The sequence below is a fragment of the Euprymna scolopes genome, chromosome 19 (genome assembly GCF_053919585.1).
Source record: "Euprymna scolopes isolate OS-2025 chromosome 19, ASM5391958v1, whole genome shotgun sequence".
In the NCBI taxonomy this organism is placed as follows: domain Eukaryota; kingdom Metazoa; phylum Mollusca; class Cephalopoda; order Sepiida; family Sepiolidae; genus Euprymna; species Euprymna scolopes.
In genome coordinates this window covers 104,866,308-104,889,541 of record NC_136500.1, presented here as the reverse complement: position 1 = coordinate 104,889,541, position 23,234 = coordinate 104,866,308, and the positions used below count along the sequence as shown (strand labels likewise).

The 23,234-nt window shown below is 30.0% G+C and overlaps 1 protein-coding gene across 4 annotated transcripts in view; it reads right to left on the bottom strand.

Annotated features, from left to right (window-relative positions):
* The window catches only part of LOC145239866 (tubby-related protein 4-like), a 647,302-nt gene that overhangs the window by 42,572 nt on the left and 581,496 nt on the right, over positions 1–23,234 (bottom strand). For all 4 annotated transcript variants that reach the window (XM_080103438.1, XM_080103439.1, XM_080103435.1 and 1 more), the window contains one exon: positions 13,499–14,679. In XM_080103438.1, coding sequence (XP_079959564.1) covers positions 13,499–14,679 — 1,181 coding nt within the window. The remainder of the gene's footprint in view (positions 1–13,498; positions 14,680–23,234) is intronic.

The window sequence follows — 23,234 nt, the reverse complement described above, 5'->3', positions numbered from 1 at the left end:
ACACCCACCCCCTAATAACCACACCCTTGACATGAAGCTTACAAGACTTAAACACATGATTTTCGCCATACTTAAACATGAACAGACCCACATCATACCCAACTTTTCAACAGCCCAACACTTCACTCTGGAGGGCCTTAAAAAAAAATCTTGTCTATCTACCCTCCGAGAAAGGTAAAGAATTTTGATCATCTCCCAAGACTCTTATGATTCCCTCGCCCAAGATCACCTTAATAATACCAACCTATACATCCCAGCTGATAATATCACTGTCACCCAAATAGAGAACACTATCAATAGGACCTGGTCACATATTTGCTCCCACAGAAATATCCAAAAACAATATAGAATAAACTTTACTACCAAAATCAGCAAACTCCCCACTTTGTACGACTTGATTAAAACTCACAAAAACAGCACACACACACACACAAATCAGACCTATAGTTTCCAGCATCAACAGCCCCCTCTCTTGGCTCCTCTCCTAACTACTTAAACCCCTACTCTCTAGCTTTCCAGCCCATGTCAATAAGATCTGACCACGTCATCGATAGGCTTAACAGGTTACCTCCCCAACAACTAAGGCTAAACAGGTATTCTTTCACCCTGGATGTCATCTCCCTGTACACCTCCATCCTGGCACACCCCGCTATATAACATAAACTGTTTCGGAATAATCCCTGCTGACATCCTCCAACTTCTCTGAGTGATTGTTGATAACACATATTTCACAGTTTTAAACCATATAATATAAGCAAGTATCTGGTCTACCCATGCGCTTCAGCCTCTCCAGTCTCCTAGCTATTGCTTACATGGATAGACTCGAGAGACAACCATACATACATACTCCCATGACGAAGCCATTCAACAATACTGACCCCCATCTGCAGTTTACCATAGAACACCCAAACGGCTCTGGTTCTCTCTCACTCCTTGATTTCAAACTCAACACCAATGACAACGACTCTATATGTACAGAGTTCTACAGGAAACCAGCCTGCATGCGTCTGTTCTTACACTTTAGATCTGCCTTACCCCTCAAAGATAAACTGAGCTACACACATGTAGAGATTTCACGTATATGCAACAAGTGCACTAACACGTCCAACAAAATCCTGCCATACCCTCTCCATAAACGGCTATCCCAATTACACCTTATCTTCACTCAAATTGCCCCATTTCAGATACAGGCTTATGTTTGTGCACCCACGAAGTCTATGACCTGCAATGCACTAAAGCAACAAACCCTACATAGGGATTACCACCAGACCATTACACCAACACATTAAAGAACATATAAGCACTAGAATCTCCTCATTTATTTCATGCAACAACACACAATGTAACATCCGCGTTAGTATCCTTGCCTCAGTCAGAAACCTTGGAAATCTCAGAATTGCTGAAGCACTCCTTATCTCCAAGCACAAACCTTCCCTTGATAACAGGCTTGAACTGAGCTCTCCCTTCATCCTATGCCCCCTAATAATAAGAGAACACACAGTAACAACGATATACAAATTATAAAATATAAAAAATGATATATAATCTAATAAAAATAAATATAAAAAAAGGAAAATGGCTACTAAATAATAACGAAATAAACAAGATTAAAAATAATAAAATATAGCCAATAAATATTAATAACAAAAAAATTATCCCCAGTTACCTACATAGATATAGACTACGAGGCATATAGAAAATAAAACATCCACATGAAACATTGCAGTAAACTAAGAGATGACATTATAATATGAACATTTAACTAGATACAGACAAAAGAGCAAACAATATGAGATAGAAGATAGATAATAAGATACATATAATAATAATACACACACACACACACACACACATATATATAGGATTTATATATGCATTTTATAACACTATACACATTTATATTTAAGAATCAGATTTTAGATCACCTTATATTATAAAAAGAGTAATAATAAATAAATAAAACTAAATAAAAGAAAAAAAAGAAAAAAGGTAATAAAGACATGAGAGTGAATGAGAGAAGATTGATGTAAGACAAGATAGAGAAATGGAGAGGATGAAGTTAACAAGTAACAAATATGAAGATATAAACACAGGAAAAAAGTAAATATTAATATATATAAACAAAAAAAGAATATTATAACCACAAAGTAGAATAAAAGATACATGAATTTAATCCCAATTAGCTCTCTTACACTTTAATACAAATAAATATTGAAAATAAAAATATAAACAATAAAATATATTTATAACAAGTTGGAAACAAAAAAAAAGATAAAAGAAATAAAGTTAAAGACAGTTATCTCCCTTACACCAGTAGTTACCCAAATTTTACTGGGATACTATAAAAAAAGAAAAAACATCTTAGCTGCGCCGCTAGTTTGAAGCAATAATAATAATAATAATAATAATAATAATAATAATAATAATAATAATAATAATAATAATAAAGAAAAATAAATAAATAAACAAAATACATTATCGTAATGGGATAATAAATTTAACCATAAGAATACCTCCTAATAGAAAAAAATAATAACGAAATAAACAAGATTAAAAATAATAAAATATAGGTAATAAATATTAATAACAAAAAAATTATCCCCAGTTACCTACAGATTTAAGTAGTCACATCTTACTGTGGTTCTAACGTCTATTTGCGGTCCTAGTCTATTTTGCCCCCTTGAATATACTCTTGTTTCCTTTTTGAAAAGGGGAGGTGCTTTCTCCCGAAATTAATCAAAGTTCCAGACCACCAATGATGGAATTTATATACAGCGGACATACCAATAACTTGGTTGCAAATAATGATGTAATGAATGAATAAATAATTAGAGATTTCTCTACTCGAGCATACCCATCTATTTGTTTGTTTGTTTTCGTTTTCTTTCCTCTTGTGACCCCAGTCCTTTCCACATTGCTCTCGGCTTTTAAAACTGCCATATATATATATATATATATATATATATTAGGCACCGCCAAAACTGGGGTGGGGGCAGTAAAGTACTTTTTGACGGACCATCTTTTTAAAAATCTACCAAAAATCAGGTAATTATCCGATCAATACGAAATTTTCAGCGATTATTAAGAGAAGAATGAACTTTATAACAGTGCCCTTATTTTTCATAAACAATATTTATATATATATATATATATATTTGCTTACAAAACCCCCCTTGTTTTGAGGGGGTTCCAAATATGCTTAAAATAATCATCTGAAACTGAACAAAACATATTATGTTGTTGTAAGGGACAGGATTATAGATAAAAAAAAAAAATCTTGTTTGCATACCTGAATATGTCTGAATTTGTCTGAATATCAAAACTTCGATTGTGTTTAATTATCCCGCTTTTGAGTTTTGAAGTGTGAAATTCGGTCAATATGTTAAGTAAAATAATTAATTTAAGTTAAGTAAAACAAAAAAAATTTTTTTTTAATATTTATACGAAAAAAGTCATTTTAAAATCTTTGATAAATAAATTAACAATTTCTTTTTAGCAAGCCGAATAATGCATGACCATTATTAAACATGGCATGCTTTGAAGAATCGATACAAAAAAAAATTCGATAAATATTGTGCCCTTTGTGTTAAAAATATTATTTCTTCGATCAAATTTTGAAACGTTTGCCGCCTTTCGACTACGGTGGACCAAACTAGCTGAAATAATTTTTTTTATTCTGCTTTAAATTTCCCCCCCCCTCCCCATTTTGGAGAGCCTGGCCCCCACACACATACACATTAAAAACCAAACTCATACAAATGGTCACCCATCTGGTAATGGCCAGCCTCAGCGTTAATAATACATTGAAATTTTCGTCACTGAAAAATAAGTTTTTTGGGGCTTTTTGGTCTTCCGTACTTTGCTTTTTATCAAGCACAAATGTAAACAGTAATCAAATCGACTCGAAGTATAGGTTGCCTGTATGAATAAGTGGAATTATTTGAAATCCAGGTACTTATATTATAATATTTTTGCATATTCTTATAGAAAATCACCCTAAATCTTAGTTAGACAAGAAATAAACAAATTAATTCTTTCAAAAACCTTTTTTTTTTTTTTAACTATTTATATACGTTTTTTGTACAAAACAAAAAACGCCAATTGTTAACTTTTAGGGGAAATTTAACATTTAAAATTTAATTAAAAATAGTAGAAAAAGTTTTACATTATTCTGCTTTCTATATGAAAAAATTCAGGGTTTTATCTTTCTGGAAAAAAAAGTTACTCAGAAATAATGGATTTTAATAAATGTAGTTTCGTTTTAAAAAACAACAACAACTTGATTTTTCGGCCATTTTTGGCGGTGCCTAATATATATATATATATATATATATATATATATATATATATATATATATATATATATATATATATATATATATATTTAGTAGAAATAATGGTAATTAATAAAAACTGAAGAAAGTGCTCAATCCTCTTGTAGAGCAAATATGCGTTTTATTTTTTATTACTGTATATTTCTGTTAAGTTACATTATTGTTTCAGCTACCCGGCCGTGGCCAAAAAACGGCCGGGTAGCTGAAACAATAATGTAACTTAACAGAAAGATATGGTAATAAAAAATAAAACGTATATATATATATATATATATATATATATATATATATATATATATATATATATATTCTCTTAGTATGTTTGCTTGTTTATTCTACTTTTCTAGGACATTACTGGTTGAAATTTGTATGTACCTTTGTTATGGTAAGGTGCAGAAAACTAAGTATTATGGTATCTGCTCGATGCACTGTAAGTGATTAATAGAAACTAACCATCACAATACTACATTTTCTAAAGTATTCCTTTTAAGATAATGGGTCATAACTTTTGCCTGTTTCAACAGTTTAAGAAATCTACCAGCTCTCCTGACCTAGCATTGCCCAAGAGTATTATTTATACTTCCATTTTTGTTTTGCATTGTTTTTGTTAAAGTCTGGATTTGTATTTTTTTCTTTTACCAAAATACAATCATTTTTAAATTTGTAAATGTATGAGTTCTTTTTTAAAGTTAAAAAATAACAAGAGATTAAGATTTCATTTTGTTTTTAAGTTCCATGTTATTTGTTCACTGCCTTTTCTTACTTTACCCTTTGTTATTGAATAGAAAATAATAAACTGATTTCAAAATCAAACGGTTAATAAATCATAAGACAAATATAACTAATCAAAAGTTTTAAAATTTTTGTTTCATTTCTTTTTTGTTCCTTTTCAAATCAAAACTACTTAAGTTGAATTAATTACCAAAAAAAAAAAAGCAAATAAAAAAGACATTAAACAACAGATATAAGATTTATCTATTAAATTGTTAAAACAAATGAAACTTCAAATAATAAAATCAACTTAACTAGCAAATTGTATCAATACTAATGTAATAGTTTTGGGAAGTTAGAACCAATGTATACTTTAACGTTTGGGCATGTACTTATAAAATGTACATATAAAATGTACTTATAAAATGTACTTATAAAATGTACTTATAAAATGTACATATAAAATAATTAGAAACAATTACGATTTTTTCAATTTCATGTTTGCAGATGTCTGTTGGTTACAAAGTAATATAGGTTTATTGTAATAATACCCCTGATTTCGTTTGATAAACGTCTGCCAGAAAAGAGATGGAATTCATTCTCAGAAGACTCTCCTTCAATCCCTGCTGCATACCAGGAGCTTCAAAGATTAAGGGTTTCCCTAAGGATATTGGTGGTACCTACAATAGCAGAAGTCTGAAGACCGTCCCAAACATCAGAGATTCATGTTTTTTTTTTTCAAATACCCTTCCAGACGACTCGATATCACACCTAGCAATTATACATCTTACCTTCAACAGAGCATAATTGCCTAATTGGCACACTTCTCTTCTCCTTCTCAACCACATCCTTGTCCCAGAGCACTAAAAAGTTTGCAGTTTGCCATCTCTTTGAGACCTTGTTAATGACTTCCAAATCTGGACGATTGTGTTCTAATTGCTTGATTATCATGATGCTTTTGTCCAACCATACCTGCACATCGTTATCCTCACTTGTTCTTACTTCATCAGGTATGCTCTCCTAGCACACACTTCACCAAGAACTTCCTACAAAACTCCCAGTAAATCAAAAGCACCATGCAGTCATCACTGTTGCGGTACTCTCTACTCTGCTGCAAGGTGTGCAACTGACAAATCCGACATTCTACAGCAACAACCTCTTCTGGAACCACATTCTTGAACAGTAGCATTCCTAGTGCCTTCATGTATCAATCTGATCTATATAAATTTAACGTATATTACTATATTACCATAATTTTATATATATATATATATATATATATATATATATATATATATATATATATATATATATATATATGTATATTAGCCTTGATAAGTGGCGATGCTTATGTAAAAAAAAAAAAAGAAGTTAAAATGATAAAATATGATGTTATATAAGAACTTTGTTACATTATCAAGTCAAGGGTTACAGAAAGGGAAATAAGGGAGAAACCTCTTTAGGCAATGGCATTTTGAACTTTACTCTTTATCGTCTCAACTTATTCTATATATATATATATATATATATATATATATATATATATATATATATATATATCATTCTAATTAAATAATAATTATTCTTTTATGCCTACGAACACTAGTGTTCCATGCTTACACAATCATTATATTATAGATGATGGCACTTAATTCATCTATTTTTTATAAATGATTTTACCAAGAATTCTTCACAAGTTTTGGTTTCGATTGCGATTATAGCTGATGGAACTCCAGTGATCCATTTTTTTAATAAATAATTTTATCAAGAATTCTTCATAAATTTTGGTTTCGGTTTCGATTATTGCTGAAGGAACTCAAGCTGATGCACCCAAGTCATATGGATATATTTTTATTTTTGAAATCGCAACTTTATAATATATAAAAATCGATAGAACATTAACTCTATAATAATATATACGAAATCTGCAAGAATTAAAATATCATATTTAAGCGTACTTTACGACCTAGCTATGCCGAGCGTACCTGCTAGCTTAGATAAATACTTTTGCAGTTTTAACAAGAACTTGGCCTTTTGGTCAAGATCAAAGTGTAGTATCTGTTCTTCAGATGCTGCACTTCCATTTCTTGTTCTCTTTCGGTGGAGGATCAGTCCTTCACGACTGAGACAATTTTTTTTATTTTTGTACATTTTCTTCACGTTAAAAAAACGACCCTGGTGTCTAACTCTGTCCCGTGGGGAGGCATAGTAAATAGGTACAATAATATCAGAGCATCTCTATTTACACCATGAATACCAATGAGTCCCCTGTGGAATTTCCACATGTCCCACTAGTTGTTAACATTATTTGCATCGCATTTTTGTTTGTTTTTTTACAGCAAAGCAAATCAATTTAATTTATATGATTAAAATAAAAATTTATGATTAAAATAAAATTTAAACATTCATAGAAGGAAGGCACATAATAGTCAACGAAGCCTCTCAATGTTAAAAATGGTTTTCTAAATAGTAACATTATTATTTCGAAATTTGTTTGTAACAATGGGAAATATTTTGTTCTTACATCGTTTTCTCATTATACCTACCAATCGTTGACTATTTTCAACTGTTTATGAAAACTTTCAAGTAGCATGTTGTACGCTAACGACTAACTGATACAATTTGGTTTTGTTTAAAATCAAAATAAACCTTTTGTTGTTTTTCAATTTGCAATACATTACACATTTGAGAAAAAATATACCCGGAAATTACCTGGGGGGTTATGTAATAATTTGAAAATTTACAACAAAAAACCAAAACAAATCTCTACTTAAATATTTATAAATATTAAAAGAATCGGAATCAGGAATCAAATCGGAATTGGAAATTTAAAACAGAATCGGTAATTGAACTGGAATCGGGAAAAATTTTGGAATTGTCCTATCACTAGTTGCCGGCTCTGTATATCTGAAGCTGTAAACATTATCACCTTATCTCAAAGTATTAACATCATTAATTCTAAAAACGAATTAATTTCAAGCTGCAAACATAGGAAAAAATACAAGTATAACCAATTCAAAATTACATAACTATTCCCGCCTCCATTCATTTCACCTTTGAGTCATTAGTTGATAATTCTCATCTCAGCCTGACCTGTAATTTCCCTTTTACATATACTCCCCTTATCTCTTTTATATACTATTCTTTAAATACCTTTATTCCCTCATGATTGCTGCTTCATTAATCCGTTTTTTGATCTTACGTTTGTACCTTAACCCTTATCTCTTATTTTTTCAATTCTCTCCTCCTGAACCACATTTTAATGTTGATTACCATCTATCCCTCTATATCTTCACATAAATTTATTTCCATAAATCCATCGCTCATTTTAACATTTGCTAGCCCCTCTTCCTCTATAACTCTTTTGAGACAAGCATATTTCATTCGCCTCACTTTATTCTCTAAGTCGATACTCATAAGTTTGAATGTCTTACATTTTTATTTTTTTCGCTAATTTATTTTATCAATTTTAACAGTTCTTTCATATAATGCTTATTTCTCAATATTATCTTGATCTAAAAATTTTGACCATTTTTTATATATTTTTTACCGTTTTCTTCCTTATTTCAAAATCTTTCTCTTCCACCAAGTAACCTAACAGTTTAGGTTTATCTCCTTCCTCCCCACTTTTCTAACCCCACTCCTTCTCTAACCCTTCTTTTCTGCCCAGTTTAATTCCATTATTAGTATATAAATCAACAGCTTGACAGTAAAACAACTCTTCTCCCGCTTTAACTTTAAACTTTATGTTTCATTCTTTCCCTCTTTACTGATTTACATTGGCCATCAAGGGTTATTTTGACTACTGTCACACTTTAAATCTAGTTTCCTATTTTTTAACTCTTTTCCATTTGACCCCTATACTTTGTTTATAAAAAGACTTCATATACATCCCTGCACAAGAACCATTATTTTCATGGATTGGATTTTACTCCCTCATTTCACTACAGGACTTTTCATTCCTTCTCTAATCCCAGATATTTTAAAAATAATTTACAGAACTCTAATCGTCTCACCTATTGCAAACTTTTGGATATGTACAACCATGCATATTGGACTTTACTGAGTATTCCTTTTCATTTTATCTATAACTTTTCTTTTAATTTTCTTTTTCAAATGTTTTCAAAAATTGAGCTCACCAGCAAAAATAGATACCTATCTATACTTACAAAGAAGAGCTTTTCTTTGAAACTCCATGAAATAAGGAACCTTTCACCTTTATTCCGTATTACTTGTTTTGAATAAAATATTGTAAATTTAAATCTACAATATCTTGACTTTTTCTTCTTATATTAGGCTCTATCACTGATATTGAGCCTTTTAACTCTGGAAAAGGTTGTTGTTCTATATTTATATTTCTGCACTTTCGAATTTGAAAAGTCTTTTAATAATCTTTTCTTATCTTGCGAATTTTGCTCCTAATATTATATATATATATATATATATATATATATATATATATATGTTTATATATATAGTTGAAAATGTGTTGACTCTTAAAAGCATCTTAAATGAGGTGAAAACTGTAGAATAAAGAGACAAACTGTTTTAAAAAACATGCTTTTAGATACAAATAAAAAGAATTTTCTTTTCCTTTTTTTTTACTAATTAATTTCGGATTTAAAATCCCTCGTCAGAAAAATAGTTCTTAAATTTTAGTCCCATTTTCGTAGTTTATTCTCATGTTGTTGTTACCAAGATCACACTAGCTGGTAATTGCACATTTTAAAATTTTTACTTAAATACTAGCAGGACACATTAGCTGGCGTTGCCTGGTGAAAGTATGACAGATCCAGAACAGAATTGTTAAAGGACCCTCCTCGAAAACAAATTAAACTACAGTTGTTGTTGGTGGCCACTGCTGTCCCTGGAAAATAGTAGACACTGGTGGCCATGGGCCAAATGAAATAATCTGGCTTCCACTGTTGGGCATTGTTTTCCAGTGGCAGCTAGTGGAAGCCACTGTCTGTGATTGTTAGCACTGATGGTTACTGGCAATTAGTGTTGGTTTGGGGCGATAACATGCAGGTGCTGGTTGATTCTAAAAAAAGCACTTATTAATTCTTTAGATTGAACAAAAACAGAAATAGATAATTGCATTCTACCGATGACTATTTTTCAAGTCAGCCATCGTTTTTGTTCTCGGTATACTGCACGCATTTTTTTTCTAAAAGTAGCTCTATCACATGTTCTAAATAATAAAAATACTCCACAGAAAGTTAAAGTGGTAAAAAACAAATATATAACAAATAAGTGTTTCTGTAGCAAACAAAATTTACGTTGAAACCAACCTGCATAATATTTTTGTGTTTTAACTTATTTGAAAGCATTTAATCAGTTTTAAAAAGAAAGTGTCCACAAGATAAGTCCCAGCTTTGAAGACTAGGTAATCGGTCAAGGATATAAAATTAAATTTAATCATCAACAGGAATAAACATGCAAAAACAAATATAACATCATTAAAGTCTTAATAATCGCTTAAAAATAAAAAATTAAGTATTTTTACTCGTAAAAGAAATCTTTTTAGGGCCGTTTTTTTTGGGGGGGGGCGGGGTAGTGATGTGTTAGTATTTTTGTGTATATTTACATTCCCAAACCAATGCTGTGTTTACATTGTGAGAGTGTTCCCTCCGAGCAAGGAAAGACCAATATGTGTTTGAATGTGTGCAAATAAAGAGTTAGCAATACATGTTAAAATGCCAATAATTCTCAAACCTTTTGTTAGAGTTCACCATAGTAAAATTTTAAAGGTTCTAATATTTAAATTTAATAATTTGAGCGATTATCAAAACTTCAAGAGGCTGTATATGTTTTTTAGCAGAATTTCATCATGTGTAGAACTTGATTTAGTTTTATGCGTTTGTGCGATTATCGAATGTTAAAAGACGTTATGTATAGTTTTATGTATAGTAACATGCTGAATTGTTAAAAATAAATTGCCATGAAACATTAGAATAATTTAAAGGTTTTTGTGTGATTATTATGTCTGTATTTGTTTTTTTTTAGCACTATTGTGTCCCATAGAAAAGTCTTTTTTTGTGACAACATCTGTTATTAATTTGTTAGGTGAAAGTATGTAATAGTTGCAAAACACTATTCTGTTCTCATGTTTGTAATGGGTATCTAAATAATTACATGATTATTCCAGTGCACTTGAGTAAATGCATAAGTCCAAAAAGAATACAATGAATGTCCAAAGAGGAAAAGTATGAATATATGAATAAAAAAATAAGCGAACATTATACATATGTGTGTGTGTGTGTGTGTGCATATATATATATATATATAATTTGCTATTTCACTATTACATTAAAATACACTTAGCTCTTTAGACTATTATTCTAATCTCCTTTAAATTATATATATATATATATATATATATATATATATATATATATTTAAAAGAGTGTAGCCATCAACAATTGTGTGTTTTTCAGCCTTTTATCATATTTTTATTTTAAAATATTTTAAAATAAAAATATGATAAAAGGCTGAAAAACACACAATTGTTGATGGCGACACTCTTTTAAATATATATTTTTTTCTCTCGTTGGAACTACACAATCATCACTTTAAAAAAAAAAATATAAATATATATATATATATATATATATATATATATATATATATATATATATATATATGGTGGTCAAGGTCTGGTGTGGACATGTGTGGACAGCTGTCTTAGCATCATACTGTGCTTCTCCCAGACAAATCAACCCCACGTGCACATCGTGACCACTGCCATGCATACGGGGTTCTGATGAACGGCGAGTGTCCTGCACCATATAAGTGTGGAGTACGTTCTGGTGCCCAGTAATCTAAGTCCCAGTCATGGATCAAATGGCATGGTGGGTGTAGAGGGCTCCCGTAAGCCGTGGTAAAGGTAACCTCTCTAGGAGAAGAAAAACCCTGATATAAAACCTGCGGCGACTGCTGCTTCCAATGATGTTGACTTGCTCTTCTTTTTGGTTCAATGTGGCAGTTGTTTAGAGAGTGGGATTGTCTTTCCTCACTATAAAAAGCTTCAAGCACAGGTCTTACTTGATATGCAATGGAATACACATTTTGCAATCAGTGTGTATCTCGATAACAAAAAGGTTGGCTGTAGCCTAAAACGGCAAACGGACATTCACTGAGGACTGATGTAAATATGGGCGTCAATGAGGGCTTTGGAACTTCCAGGGTCTGGCCTGGTAGGTGTTCGGGGCACCACAGCTTGGACTCAGTCATTAGTGAATGTGCAGGACTATAGAAAGTTCATAGAAGTGACCGTTCGCCACGTGCTGCTAGTTGCGCTTATGCTTGCATCATTTAAGCCAGAGATATATTAAGTAATAGCAATACTCGAGAATGAGTTGCTGCCATCACACACACACACACATATATGTGTGTGTGTGTGTGTGTGTGTGTGTGTGTGTGTGTGTGTATACTCCTATTTTTATTTATTTTATATATATATATATTTATCATTTAATTTCCATTTTATTTATGCATATGCATGTATTTATATATATATATATGTGTGTGTGTGTATGTTTATGTATGGTTATATTGGGGACCGACCTTATGCTTAACTAAACCCTCTGCTTCTATCTCCCTTTTTCCCTCTTACATGCACAAACACAGACGCACACATGTGAAAAAGAAATCACAGATTTTAACCCACACACATGAAACGCTCAACCTTCGCCCTAATACACACGCAACCATGCACTGACACACACACACACATAATAAAGGAAAAACTCATAAAAATATTCACCAAATAAGCTTAACACTTTCCACCCAATAAATGGACTTAACTCTAACCGATTGAACTCTTGACCTGCTCCACTGGGGACACCAAGTCTCATATTGGCATTACTTTCAGAAGCACAATTGAAGCTAGCAGAAATAAAATGTTTTCCAAAATGAAGTTCCATAATAGATAAACTTTTAACTAAAAAACTTGTATATAAAAATATCTGAAGAGAACTAAACAAGGTTCGAAATGCTCATAAAATTATTAATAAACATTAAAAAATGATAAAAATCTGAAAAACCTACAATTGTTCATTCTTTTATACATATATTCTTTTTCACACACACACATATATATATATATATATATATATGTATAAACATATATATATATAAACATATATATATATATATATATTTATATGCACTTATCAATAGTACATAGAAATAATATTAACATGTTGTGAATGTAAATGTTTGTCATACTCTGTAAATGATTGATGAAACGTAATCATAAATGTATTGACAGGTTGCTTATATATTTCAATGTTCCTATTTACTTGCAAAGTTAGATACAAGGTCGGTTTTTAGTGTGGGTAAAATCCAGCTCCTCAAAATGGGGCACTCTAGACAAAAACAAAGAACTTAATTAAAAATGTTTGAATCTTCAAAATCAAAATTGTTGAAAGAAAAAACTTATTTGTACTCACCTTTTGTCTCAGCTGTGCTTTCTGAAAAGACTCAAGATCTTTGAAACTATGTATAACCTTAGCACTGTCGTCAGCACTGCATGATAAGTCTTCTTCAGAACTGTCAACTAATCTCAAGTAACGATGCTGTTTTTTACCCAGAATAGGACTGTATTGCTTATTCTTCCCTCGTAACACCTCCTCTCGCAACCTACGTGTTGGGGAGTCCAATTTCGGGCTACGGCGAATTGGAGAAGAAGGGAGGGAAGCACTTTGTTTATTTTCTTTACTACAGCGTCCCCGATGAAGTGCACTGTCTTTGGCAGTGTCTGATAAGATATTAATGCCAGTATCAACTGAACCATGTTTTTTGAGCATTCTTTTAATAGGAGAGTGATGAGAACTACAGGTACTCTCTGAAGCACTATCATCTTCTGTTGTGGTTGAATCTAGGCTTGCTCGGTGGTAGTGTATATAAGGGGAGTGTTTGTCCAGTGTTTCCGTCTCAGATACAGAATCCTGGTGAGTGAAGTACAAACGTGGTTGGTTCTCCCGGGCTGTGACAGGCACCAGGTGACTACAATCCTGAATTGTGTTTGCTTCCAAGGGAAGTTCGGTATTGTCACCAACTTCATCATCAATATATCGCAAGCTCTGTCTGGCAGGGTCAGCCCAACGAGGCATATCATCAGCCATTTCTGTTCGAAGAATTGCCTCTAATTCAGTCTTAGGTGGTTTAGGATTCTCACTGAGTACAATACTTGGCTGACCACTGTCCAATGTAATCTTTGGAGGGTTGGAGTTAGTTGGCACCTTCGGTCTTGCACCTAAGCATTGGTAGCCATCCTTGGTTATGATGCTGTCACCATTATTGGAGTTGACAATACAGTTATTGGCTGTCTCCACGTGGATGTCACGTGAATTTGTGTTAGCCTGCGAGATTTTTGCTGGCTGGCGTTGACTTGCTTTATTTGTTGCAAATCCACCAAAATTTGGTGCTTCTGAGGACTTGGCCCCAAGATTTTCACGATCAATAGTAATCGATGTTTCAATATGATTTGTCAGTGAATTAGTTCCAAGTGGTTCCATTGGGTAATGGGTTGCCATTCTTGAAGTGGGGTCAACTGAGGACTCTGGTATAAGGCTTATGTCTGGAACGATACCATTTGTGGCACCCTCTGAATCAGTAACAAATTCTAACCCTTAAAATAAAAGAAACAAGTGTTAGTAAAATGATTCCATAAACAAACTTATAAAAAGAGAAAATGTAAAAAAAAGTGTCATCCAAAGAATGAAATGTAACAAGATGCAGATGTTCTCAATAATTATCGAGAGAAATATTTTGTTTCAAAAATGATATGAGAAATTCGGTTTATTTTTATTCTGTGTTGAACATAAACCATGACATATTACAAAACTGCAGTGAAAAATGATTCATTTCTGAATTAATCATTTAATACCCAAAATCAGAAAACCTTTCTACAAAAAGGATGTCAATGTGAATAGTATATCTTTATAATTTAACTTAACTTTAAGGTATCAAGATTTGTAAATAATGAGCATAGTTGTTATTTTTATATAATTTTAATAAGGTGATTCATCAGCATTATCATCATATTTGGTTTAATGTGTGTTTTACATGCTGAAATGTGTTGGACAGCCTCACTATATAAAAACTTATTTTTAGATATGTCTAACTATATGTATAAAATTATTACCTCCATTTCTTGATGTTGAACAATGATAGCCTTGAATCTAAGCAACTGATATTTGATTTTGTCTATCCAATATTTCTTGTGGATCTTTTCTCCACGTTTTTCAGAGTTATAAATTATAATAAAATTTTATTAAATTCAATCGTAAATAATAATAAGCAACAATTTAAATATAAGCAACAATAATATGCCTTCCAATTCAATTGTTAATAAATGTAAGCAACAATAATATGCCTTAAAATTCAATTGTTAATAAATGTAAGCAACAATAATATGCCTTACAATTCAATTGTTAATAGATGTAAGCAACAATAATATGCCTTACAATTCAATTGTCAATAAATGTAAGCAACAATAATATGCCTTAAAATTCAATTGTTAATAAATGTAAGCAACAATAATATGCCTTACAATTCAATTGTTAATAAATGTAAGCAACAATAATATGCCTTACAATTCAATTGTTAATAAATGTAAGCAACAATAATATGCCTTAAAATTCAATTGTCAATAAATGTAAGCAACAATAATATGCCTTAAAATTCAATTGTTAATAAATGTAAGCAACAATATGCCTTACAATTCAATTGTTAATAAATGTAAGCAACAATAATATGCCTTACAATTCAATTGTTAATAAATGTAAGCAACAATAATATGCCTTACAATTCAATTGTTAATAAATGTAAGCAACAATAATATGCCTTAAAATTCAATTGTTAATAAATGTAAGCAACAATAATATGCCTTACAATTCAATTGTTAATAAATGTAAGCAACAATAATATGCCTTAAAATTCAATTGTTAATAAATGTAAGCAACAATAATATGCCTTAAAATTCAATTGTTAATAAATGTAAGCAACAATAATATGCCTTACAATTCAATTGTTAATAAATGTAAGCAACAATAATATGCCTTAAAATTCAATTGTTAATAAATGTAAGCAACAATAATATGCCTTACAATTCAATTGTTAATAGATGTAAGCAACAATAATATGCCTTACAATTCAATTGTCAATAAATGTAAGCAACAATAATATGCCTTAAAATTCAATTGTTAATAAATGTAAGCAACAATATGCCTTACAATTCAATTATTAATAAATGTAAGCAACAATAATATGCCTTAGAATTCAATTGTTAATAAATGTAAGCAACAATAATATGCCTTACAATTCAATTGTTAATAAATGTAAGCAACAATAATATGCCTTACAATTCAATTGTTAATAAATGTAAGCAACAATAATATGCCTTACAATTCAATTGTTAATAAATGTAAGCAACAATAATATGCCTTAAAATTCAATTGTTAATAAATGTAAGCAACAATAATATGCCTTAGAATTCAATTGTTAATAAATGTAAGCAACAATAATATGCCTTACAATTCAATTGTTAATAAATGTAAGCAACAATAATATGCCTTACAATTCAATTGTTAATAAATGTAAGCAACAATAATATGCCTTACAATTCAATTGTTAATAAATGTAAGCAACAATAATATGCCTTAGAATTCAATTGTTAATAAATGTAAGCAACAATAATATGCCTTACAATTCAATTGTTAATAAATGTAAGCAACAATAATATGCCTTAAAATTCAATTGTTAATAAATGTAAGCAACAATAATATGCCTTACAATTCAATTGTTAATAAATGTAAGCAACAATAATATGCCTTACAATTCAATTGTTAATAAATGTAAGCAACAATAATATGCCTTAAAATTCAATTGTTAATAAATGTAAGCAACAATATGCCTTAGAATTCAATTATTAATAAATGTAAGCAACAATAATATGCCTTACAATTCAATTGTTAATAAATGTAAGCAACAATAATATGCCTTACAATTCAATTGTTAATAAATGTAAGCAACAATAATATGCCTTAGAATTCAATTGTTAATAAATGTAAGCAACAATAATATGCCTTAGAATTCAATTGTTAATAAATGTAAGCAACAATAATATGCCTTACAATTCAATTGTTAATAAATGTAAGCAACAATAATATGCCTTAGAATTCAATTGTTAATAAATGTAAGCAACAATAATATGCCTTACAATTCAATTGTTAATAAATGTAAGCAACAATAATATGCCTTACAATTCAATTGTTAATAAATGTAAGCAACAATAATATGCCTTAGAATTCAATTGTTAATAAATGTAAGCAACAATAATATGCCTTAGAATTCAATTGTTAATAAATGTAAGCAACAATAATATGCCTTACAATTCAATTGTTAATAAATGTAAGCAACAATAATATGCCTTAGAATTCAATTGTTAATAAATGTAAGCAACAATAATATGCCTTACAATTCAATTGTTAATAAATGTAAGCAACAATAATATGCCTTAGAATTCAATTGTTAATAAATGTAAGCAACAATAATATGCCTTGCAATTCAATTGTTAATAAATGTAAGCAACAATAATATGCCTTACAATTCAATTGTTAATAAATGTAAGCAACAATAATATGCCTTAGAATTCAATTGTTAATAAATGTAAGCAACAATAATATGCCTTACAATTCAATTGTTAATAAATGTAAGCAACAATAATATGCCTTAAAATTCAATTGTTAATAAATGTAAGCAACAATAATATGCCTTACAATTCAATTGTTAATAAATGTAAGCAACAATAATATGCCTTACAATTCAATTGTTAATAAATGTAAGCAACAATAATATGCCTTAAAATTCAATTGTTAATAAATGTAAGCAACAATATGCCTTACAATTCAATTATTAATAAATGTAAGCAACAATAATATGCCTTACAATTCAATTGTTAATAAATGTAAGCAACAATAATATGCCTTACAATTCAATTGTTAATAAATGTAAGCAACAATAATATGCCTTAGAATTCAATTGTTAATAAATGTAAGCAACAATAATATGCCTTACAATTCAATTGTTAATAAATGTAAGCAACAATAATATGCCTTACAATTCAATTGTTAATAAATGTAAGCAACAATAATATGCCTTAGAATTCAATTGTTAATAAATGTAAGCAACAATAATATGCCTTAGAATTCAATTGTTAATAAATGTAAGCAACAATAATATGCCTTAAAATTCAATTGTTAATAAATGTAAGCAACAATAATATGCCTTAGAATTCAATGGTTAATAAATGTAAGCAACAATACGTCTTATATTTTAATCGTTAATAGTAATGAGCAACAAGATAAGTGAAAGCAACAATAACATGTCTTATAATTCAATTGTTAATAATAAGCAACAATTCAAATTTAAGACAAAATTTTATATATCTAAATTTTGGAAACAAAAAAGCATATCTCACAGAAAATTTAATAAACAAAATGCAATTAATTAAATTCCATTACACATATACTTTTTTACTAAAAACTAAACCATAAAATGGAAATACGCATTTTAATTCTGTACTTTTGAAAACTTAACAATCTACTTCGTAAGGTATTTTCTTTTGAAAACAAATACTTTACTGTGTAATAGGTATAGTCAAGAAATGAAACTAATGTTCACAATGATACTGAAAAAACAACTAATGTAAGCTGTATACAAAAAAAAAAAACAGCAACTCAATGTCATCAGTTGCTGATGTTATTTTTAGTGATTTATATTCACGGTGACGTTTTGTTGTAGAATAAAATTTCGGTAAAATTATGTATAAATATATAATGATATTGTAAAATGTAATTATTAATTTTTCATCTAAGCCCAAATAAAAATGCTGAAAAAAATTGAGCATCTTTACAAAAAGCCTTTATTAGTAGTACAAAAAGGACTAAGAATCATATAAAGATCGCCACCAACGCTGAAGAGAGATACAAAGAAGGGATTTACGGTGACACTTATTTAAACTTCATTTTTGCACACACACATTGTCTCTATAAACAAATATAAAATAACCGAGTTATAGAGATTTTTGTGGATTTTAGCCAGCTAGATTTATTTTTTATGTACCGTTAACAAAATTTAATGTGAAACTTTCTTTTGAAATACTGGGTGAAAATCATATTTTCTAGCGTTTTCAGCATTCAGATTTATGCAAACAAGTAAAATCTTAAGATTTGTCCATAACTTTATTCTTTATCTTTAATATTTTTAATTTCTTCCATAAAAGCAGAAACACACACACACACAGATAGTGTGTTTTGAAAATATATATAGCAATAAAGCTACACAGAATTTTCTGCGTTTCATCTTTGTGAGGATTCATTAGGCAATTGCAAAAAGCAATATATATATATATATATATATATATATATATATATATATATATATATATATATATATATATATATATATATATATATAAAATGAAAATTACAATTGAATTTACCAAAATGATCCAAGATGGTAAAATTAAAGTAAATTATAAATATTAAAGAATTAATATTTATAAACTTATCTCAGCCAGATATAAAAGCTCAATAATACCAAATAGAAAATAGAGCTTATAATATGAGGAAACAGTTAATGAAATATTTTAAAAAACACTTTGAAATGAGTTAAAAATATATTTAATTTGAAAAGGAAACACTAGATAATTTATATAGTGTTTCCTTTTCAAATTAAATATGTTTTTAACTCATTTCAAAGTGTTTTTTTAACATATTTCATTAACTGTTTCCTCATATATATATATATATATATATATATATATATATATATATATATATATATATATATATATATATATACACACACAAACAAACATATATTTATACTAACATTGTAGGCTACATATGCACATATATAACCAATAATGTTTATAACTCTGTGGTTTGTTTATCAAACACTTTCTGATAAACCCATGAGTTTCAGTGGATTTGCAAATTATTACTGTACAACCATTATATATATATATATATATATATATATATATATATATATATATATATATATATATATAGATAGATAGATAGATAGATAGATAGATAGATAGATAGATATGCGTTTGATTATAAAGAAATATATACTTTTAATGTATATTTCAATAATTTTTTTTCCGAATTACCACAATTAAACTGTTTTCCACTTTCAGAGCATATATATCGGAAGTAAACATACCAAATCATAATTCGTCTCACACATGTTTTGTTGAATGGTGGAAATTCACCAAACAATTCATCAGAGATAAATTTTGTTCCTCAGCATTAAAGATTTTGGATTAAAAAGGATAAAAATTGGTGGAAGAAAATAGAAATCCTAAAAAGTCATAAAGGTAAAGATGTCATGTAATTCTATAACTATATCATCAATTTCTTTTTTGCTTTCTAAGACAACAACAACTTTGTGTATGCTAATATTATTCTCTATTTTGTTTATAAATAATTTAATAGTAATTTAACAAATCATTTCAATATGAAATACCAATATAATAGTTAATCTCTATTTAATTGTGTGCAATGAGACTTTTTACTTTTTTAGGATGATGAAAACGTGGCCAATATTCAGTTAGTTCTTTCTTACCTTCTATTCTCTCATATAGATCAGAGAGAGAGAGAGAGAGAGAGAGAGAGAGAGAGAGAGTGTGTGTGTGTGTGTGTGTGTGTGCGCGTGCGTGCGTGCGTGTGTGTGAGAAATGTTATTTATGATTATAAATAATGTTAACCATGTTTCAGCTTAGGGAAGACTCAAAACCAGTGTAATGCAAATATTAAAAAATGTAAATTAGTTTCTTACACAGATTTTACAATTCTGATTTCTTAACTTTGTTCCCAAGCAACGCCGGGTGTCTCAGCTGATAGCAAATAAACAAAAGGGGTTAAAATAAATAAATAGTGTTTATTAAACTTCTATTTGGAGTTTAAATCTTCAAAGGGTTCTCAGTGGTTAAGTTTTAATAATGATACTTGCCTAAAGTTTTCTTTTCTTAGATAAGGGTTATAATCTCATCATGTTTCACATAATTATTATTGTCATGTTTTGTGCTATATAGTTTTGAATTATATAGTACTAGCAGTTCAGCCCGGCTTTGCTTGAGCCCTATGTACTGTTCATAACTTTATGTGCATATGTTTATATATATATATATATATATATATATATATATATATATATATATATATATATATATATATATTATAAAGTTTGATTCATGTCCAGGTAACCTACACTTAAAATTTCAACTGTTTAGACACAAAATTGGCGGAGGAGTTTGGTAGAGTCTATAAAGGTTAACTCGTTCAACTTGGCAGCCAAATTTCCACCCAAAAACTGATTAAAACTTGTTGCATGTCTGAATACCCTTTACACAAAATTTCAAATGTTTAGACCTAAAATTGGCTGAATAGTTTGCTCGAGACCGCAAAGGTCAACTCTTTTGAACTTTGACCCCTTGGCAGCCAAATTTTCAGCCAAAAACTGATTAAAAAAACTTGCCCTATTTCTGAATACACTTCATGTAAAATTTCACATGTTCAACCAAAAATTGGTTGAGTAATTTGATAGAGACCGCAAGGGTCAAATTTTTTTAAACTTTGACCCCAACTTTGACCCCTTAACATTTATTGTTTTGGGCTCAAATCAAGTAAAAAAGTTTTATCTATTTCCAAGTAACCTACATCCAAAATTTCAAGTGTTTAAACCCAAAATTGGCGAAGGAGTTTGGTAGAGTTTACAAAGGCCAAATCGTAGAACTTTGACCCACTGACAGCCAAATTTCATGCCGAAACGTGATTAGAAAGATTTTCCAAATCTCAATACCCTGTATGTAAAATTTAGAGTCTGTAGACTGAAAATTGACAGCATAGTTTGGTAGGGAAATGTACACACACACACACACACACACACACAAACAATTTCACTTTTATAGATATATTAGCATTTCAACCTGGCGTTGCCCGGGTGTTTAGATGTGTATACTGAGCAAAAAAAAAAAGTGGTAGTAGGAAGGCAGGCTCAAACTTGTACCGCGAAGGAGGAAAAGAACGGGGGAAAAACCGGAAGTGACTTATGTTTAAATTATAGCTAGACAATCGAAAGGAGAGGATGACTTTCAAAAATATCGGTGAGAAAGCCCCCCCCCCCCGTAGAAAAGTGCCCAGTTGAAGGTTAAGATATTAATGTTTTTAGCCAATTTTTTAATATTTGTCGTCTGAAAGGTCGAAATTCAAAATGATACTGATTGTGGTAAAATCCGTCGCCTCTGTCGAAAGTTTTAGGTAGACATGCAAACATACATACATACATACATTTATATATTGGTAACTAAAGATTTCGACCCTAACCAATTAAAAAGCTTGCCCTATCTCTAAATACTCTTTATGTAAAATTTCAAATGTTTAGACCAGAAATTGTCTGAGTAATTTGGTAGAAACCGCAGAAGTAAATTTTAAAAAAATTTTTTACCCCTATTATGACCCATTTCCAATCCATGTCCAAGGAACCTATATCTAAAATTTCAATTGTTTAGACCCAAAATTGGCAGAGGAGTTTGGCAGAGTTCTCAAAGGTCAAATCGTTGAACTTTGACCCCTTAACAGCCAAATTTCTGGCCGAAAATGGATGACAAAGATTTCCCAAATTTCAGTACCCTGTATATCAAATTTCGAGTCTGTAGACTTAAAATTGAGAGAGTTATTGTGTAGGGAAATGTACACAGACACACATGTTCACTTTTATATATATAATACAGACACGCAGATACACAGACACATTCACTTTTATAGATATACTAGCATTTCAGCCCGGCGTTGCCCGGGTGTTTGGAGGTGTATATTGAGCAAAAAAAAAGAAAAAAAAAAAAGCGATCAATTTTTTTAACTTTGACCCCTATTATGACACCTTAATATTTATAGTTTTGGGCTCAAATGAAGTTATTAAGTTAGATCCATGTCCAAAGAATCTATATCTAAAATTTCAATGGTTTAGACACAAAATTGGCAGAGGAGTTTGGTAGAGTTCTCAACGGTCAAATCGTTGAACTTTGACCCCTTAACAGCCAAATTTCTGTCCGAAAATTTTCCCAAATCTCAGTACCCTGTAATTTCGAGTCTGTAGACTGAAAATTGACAG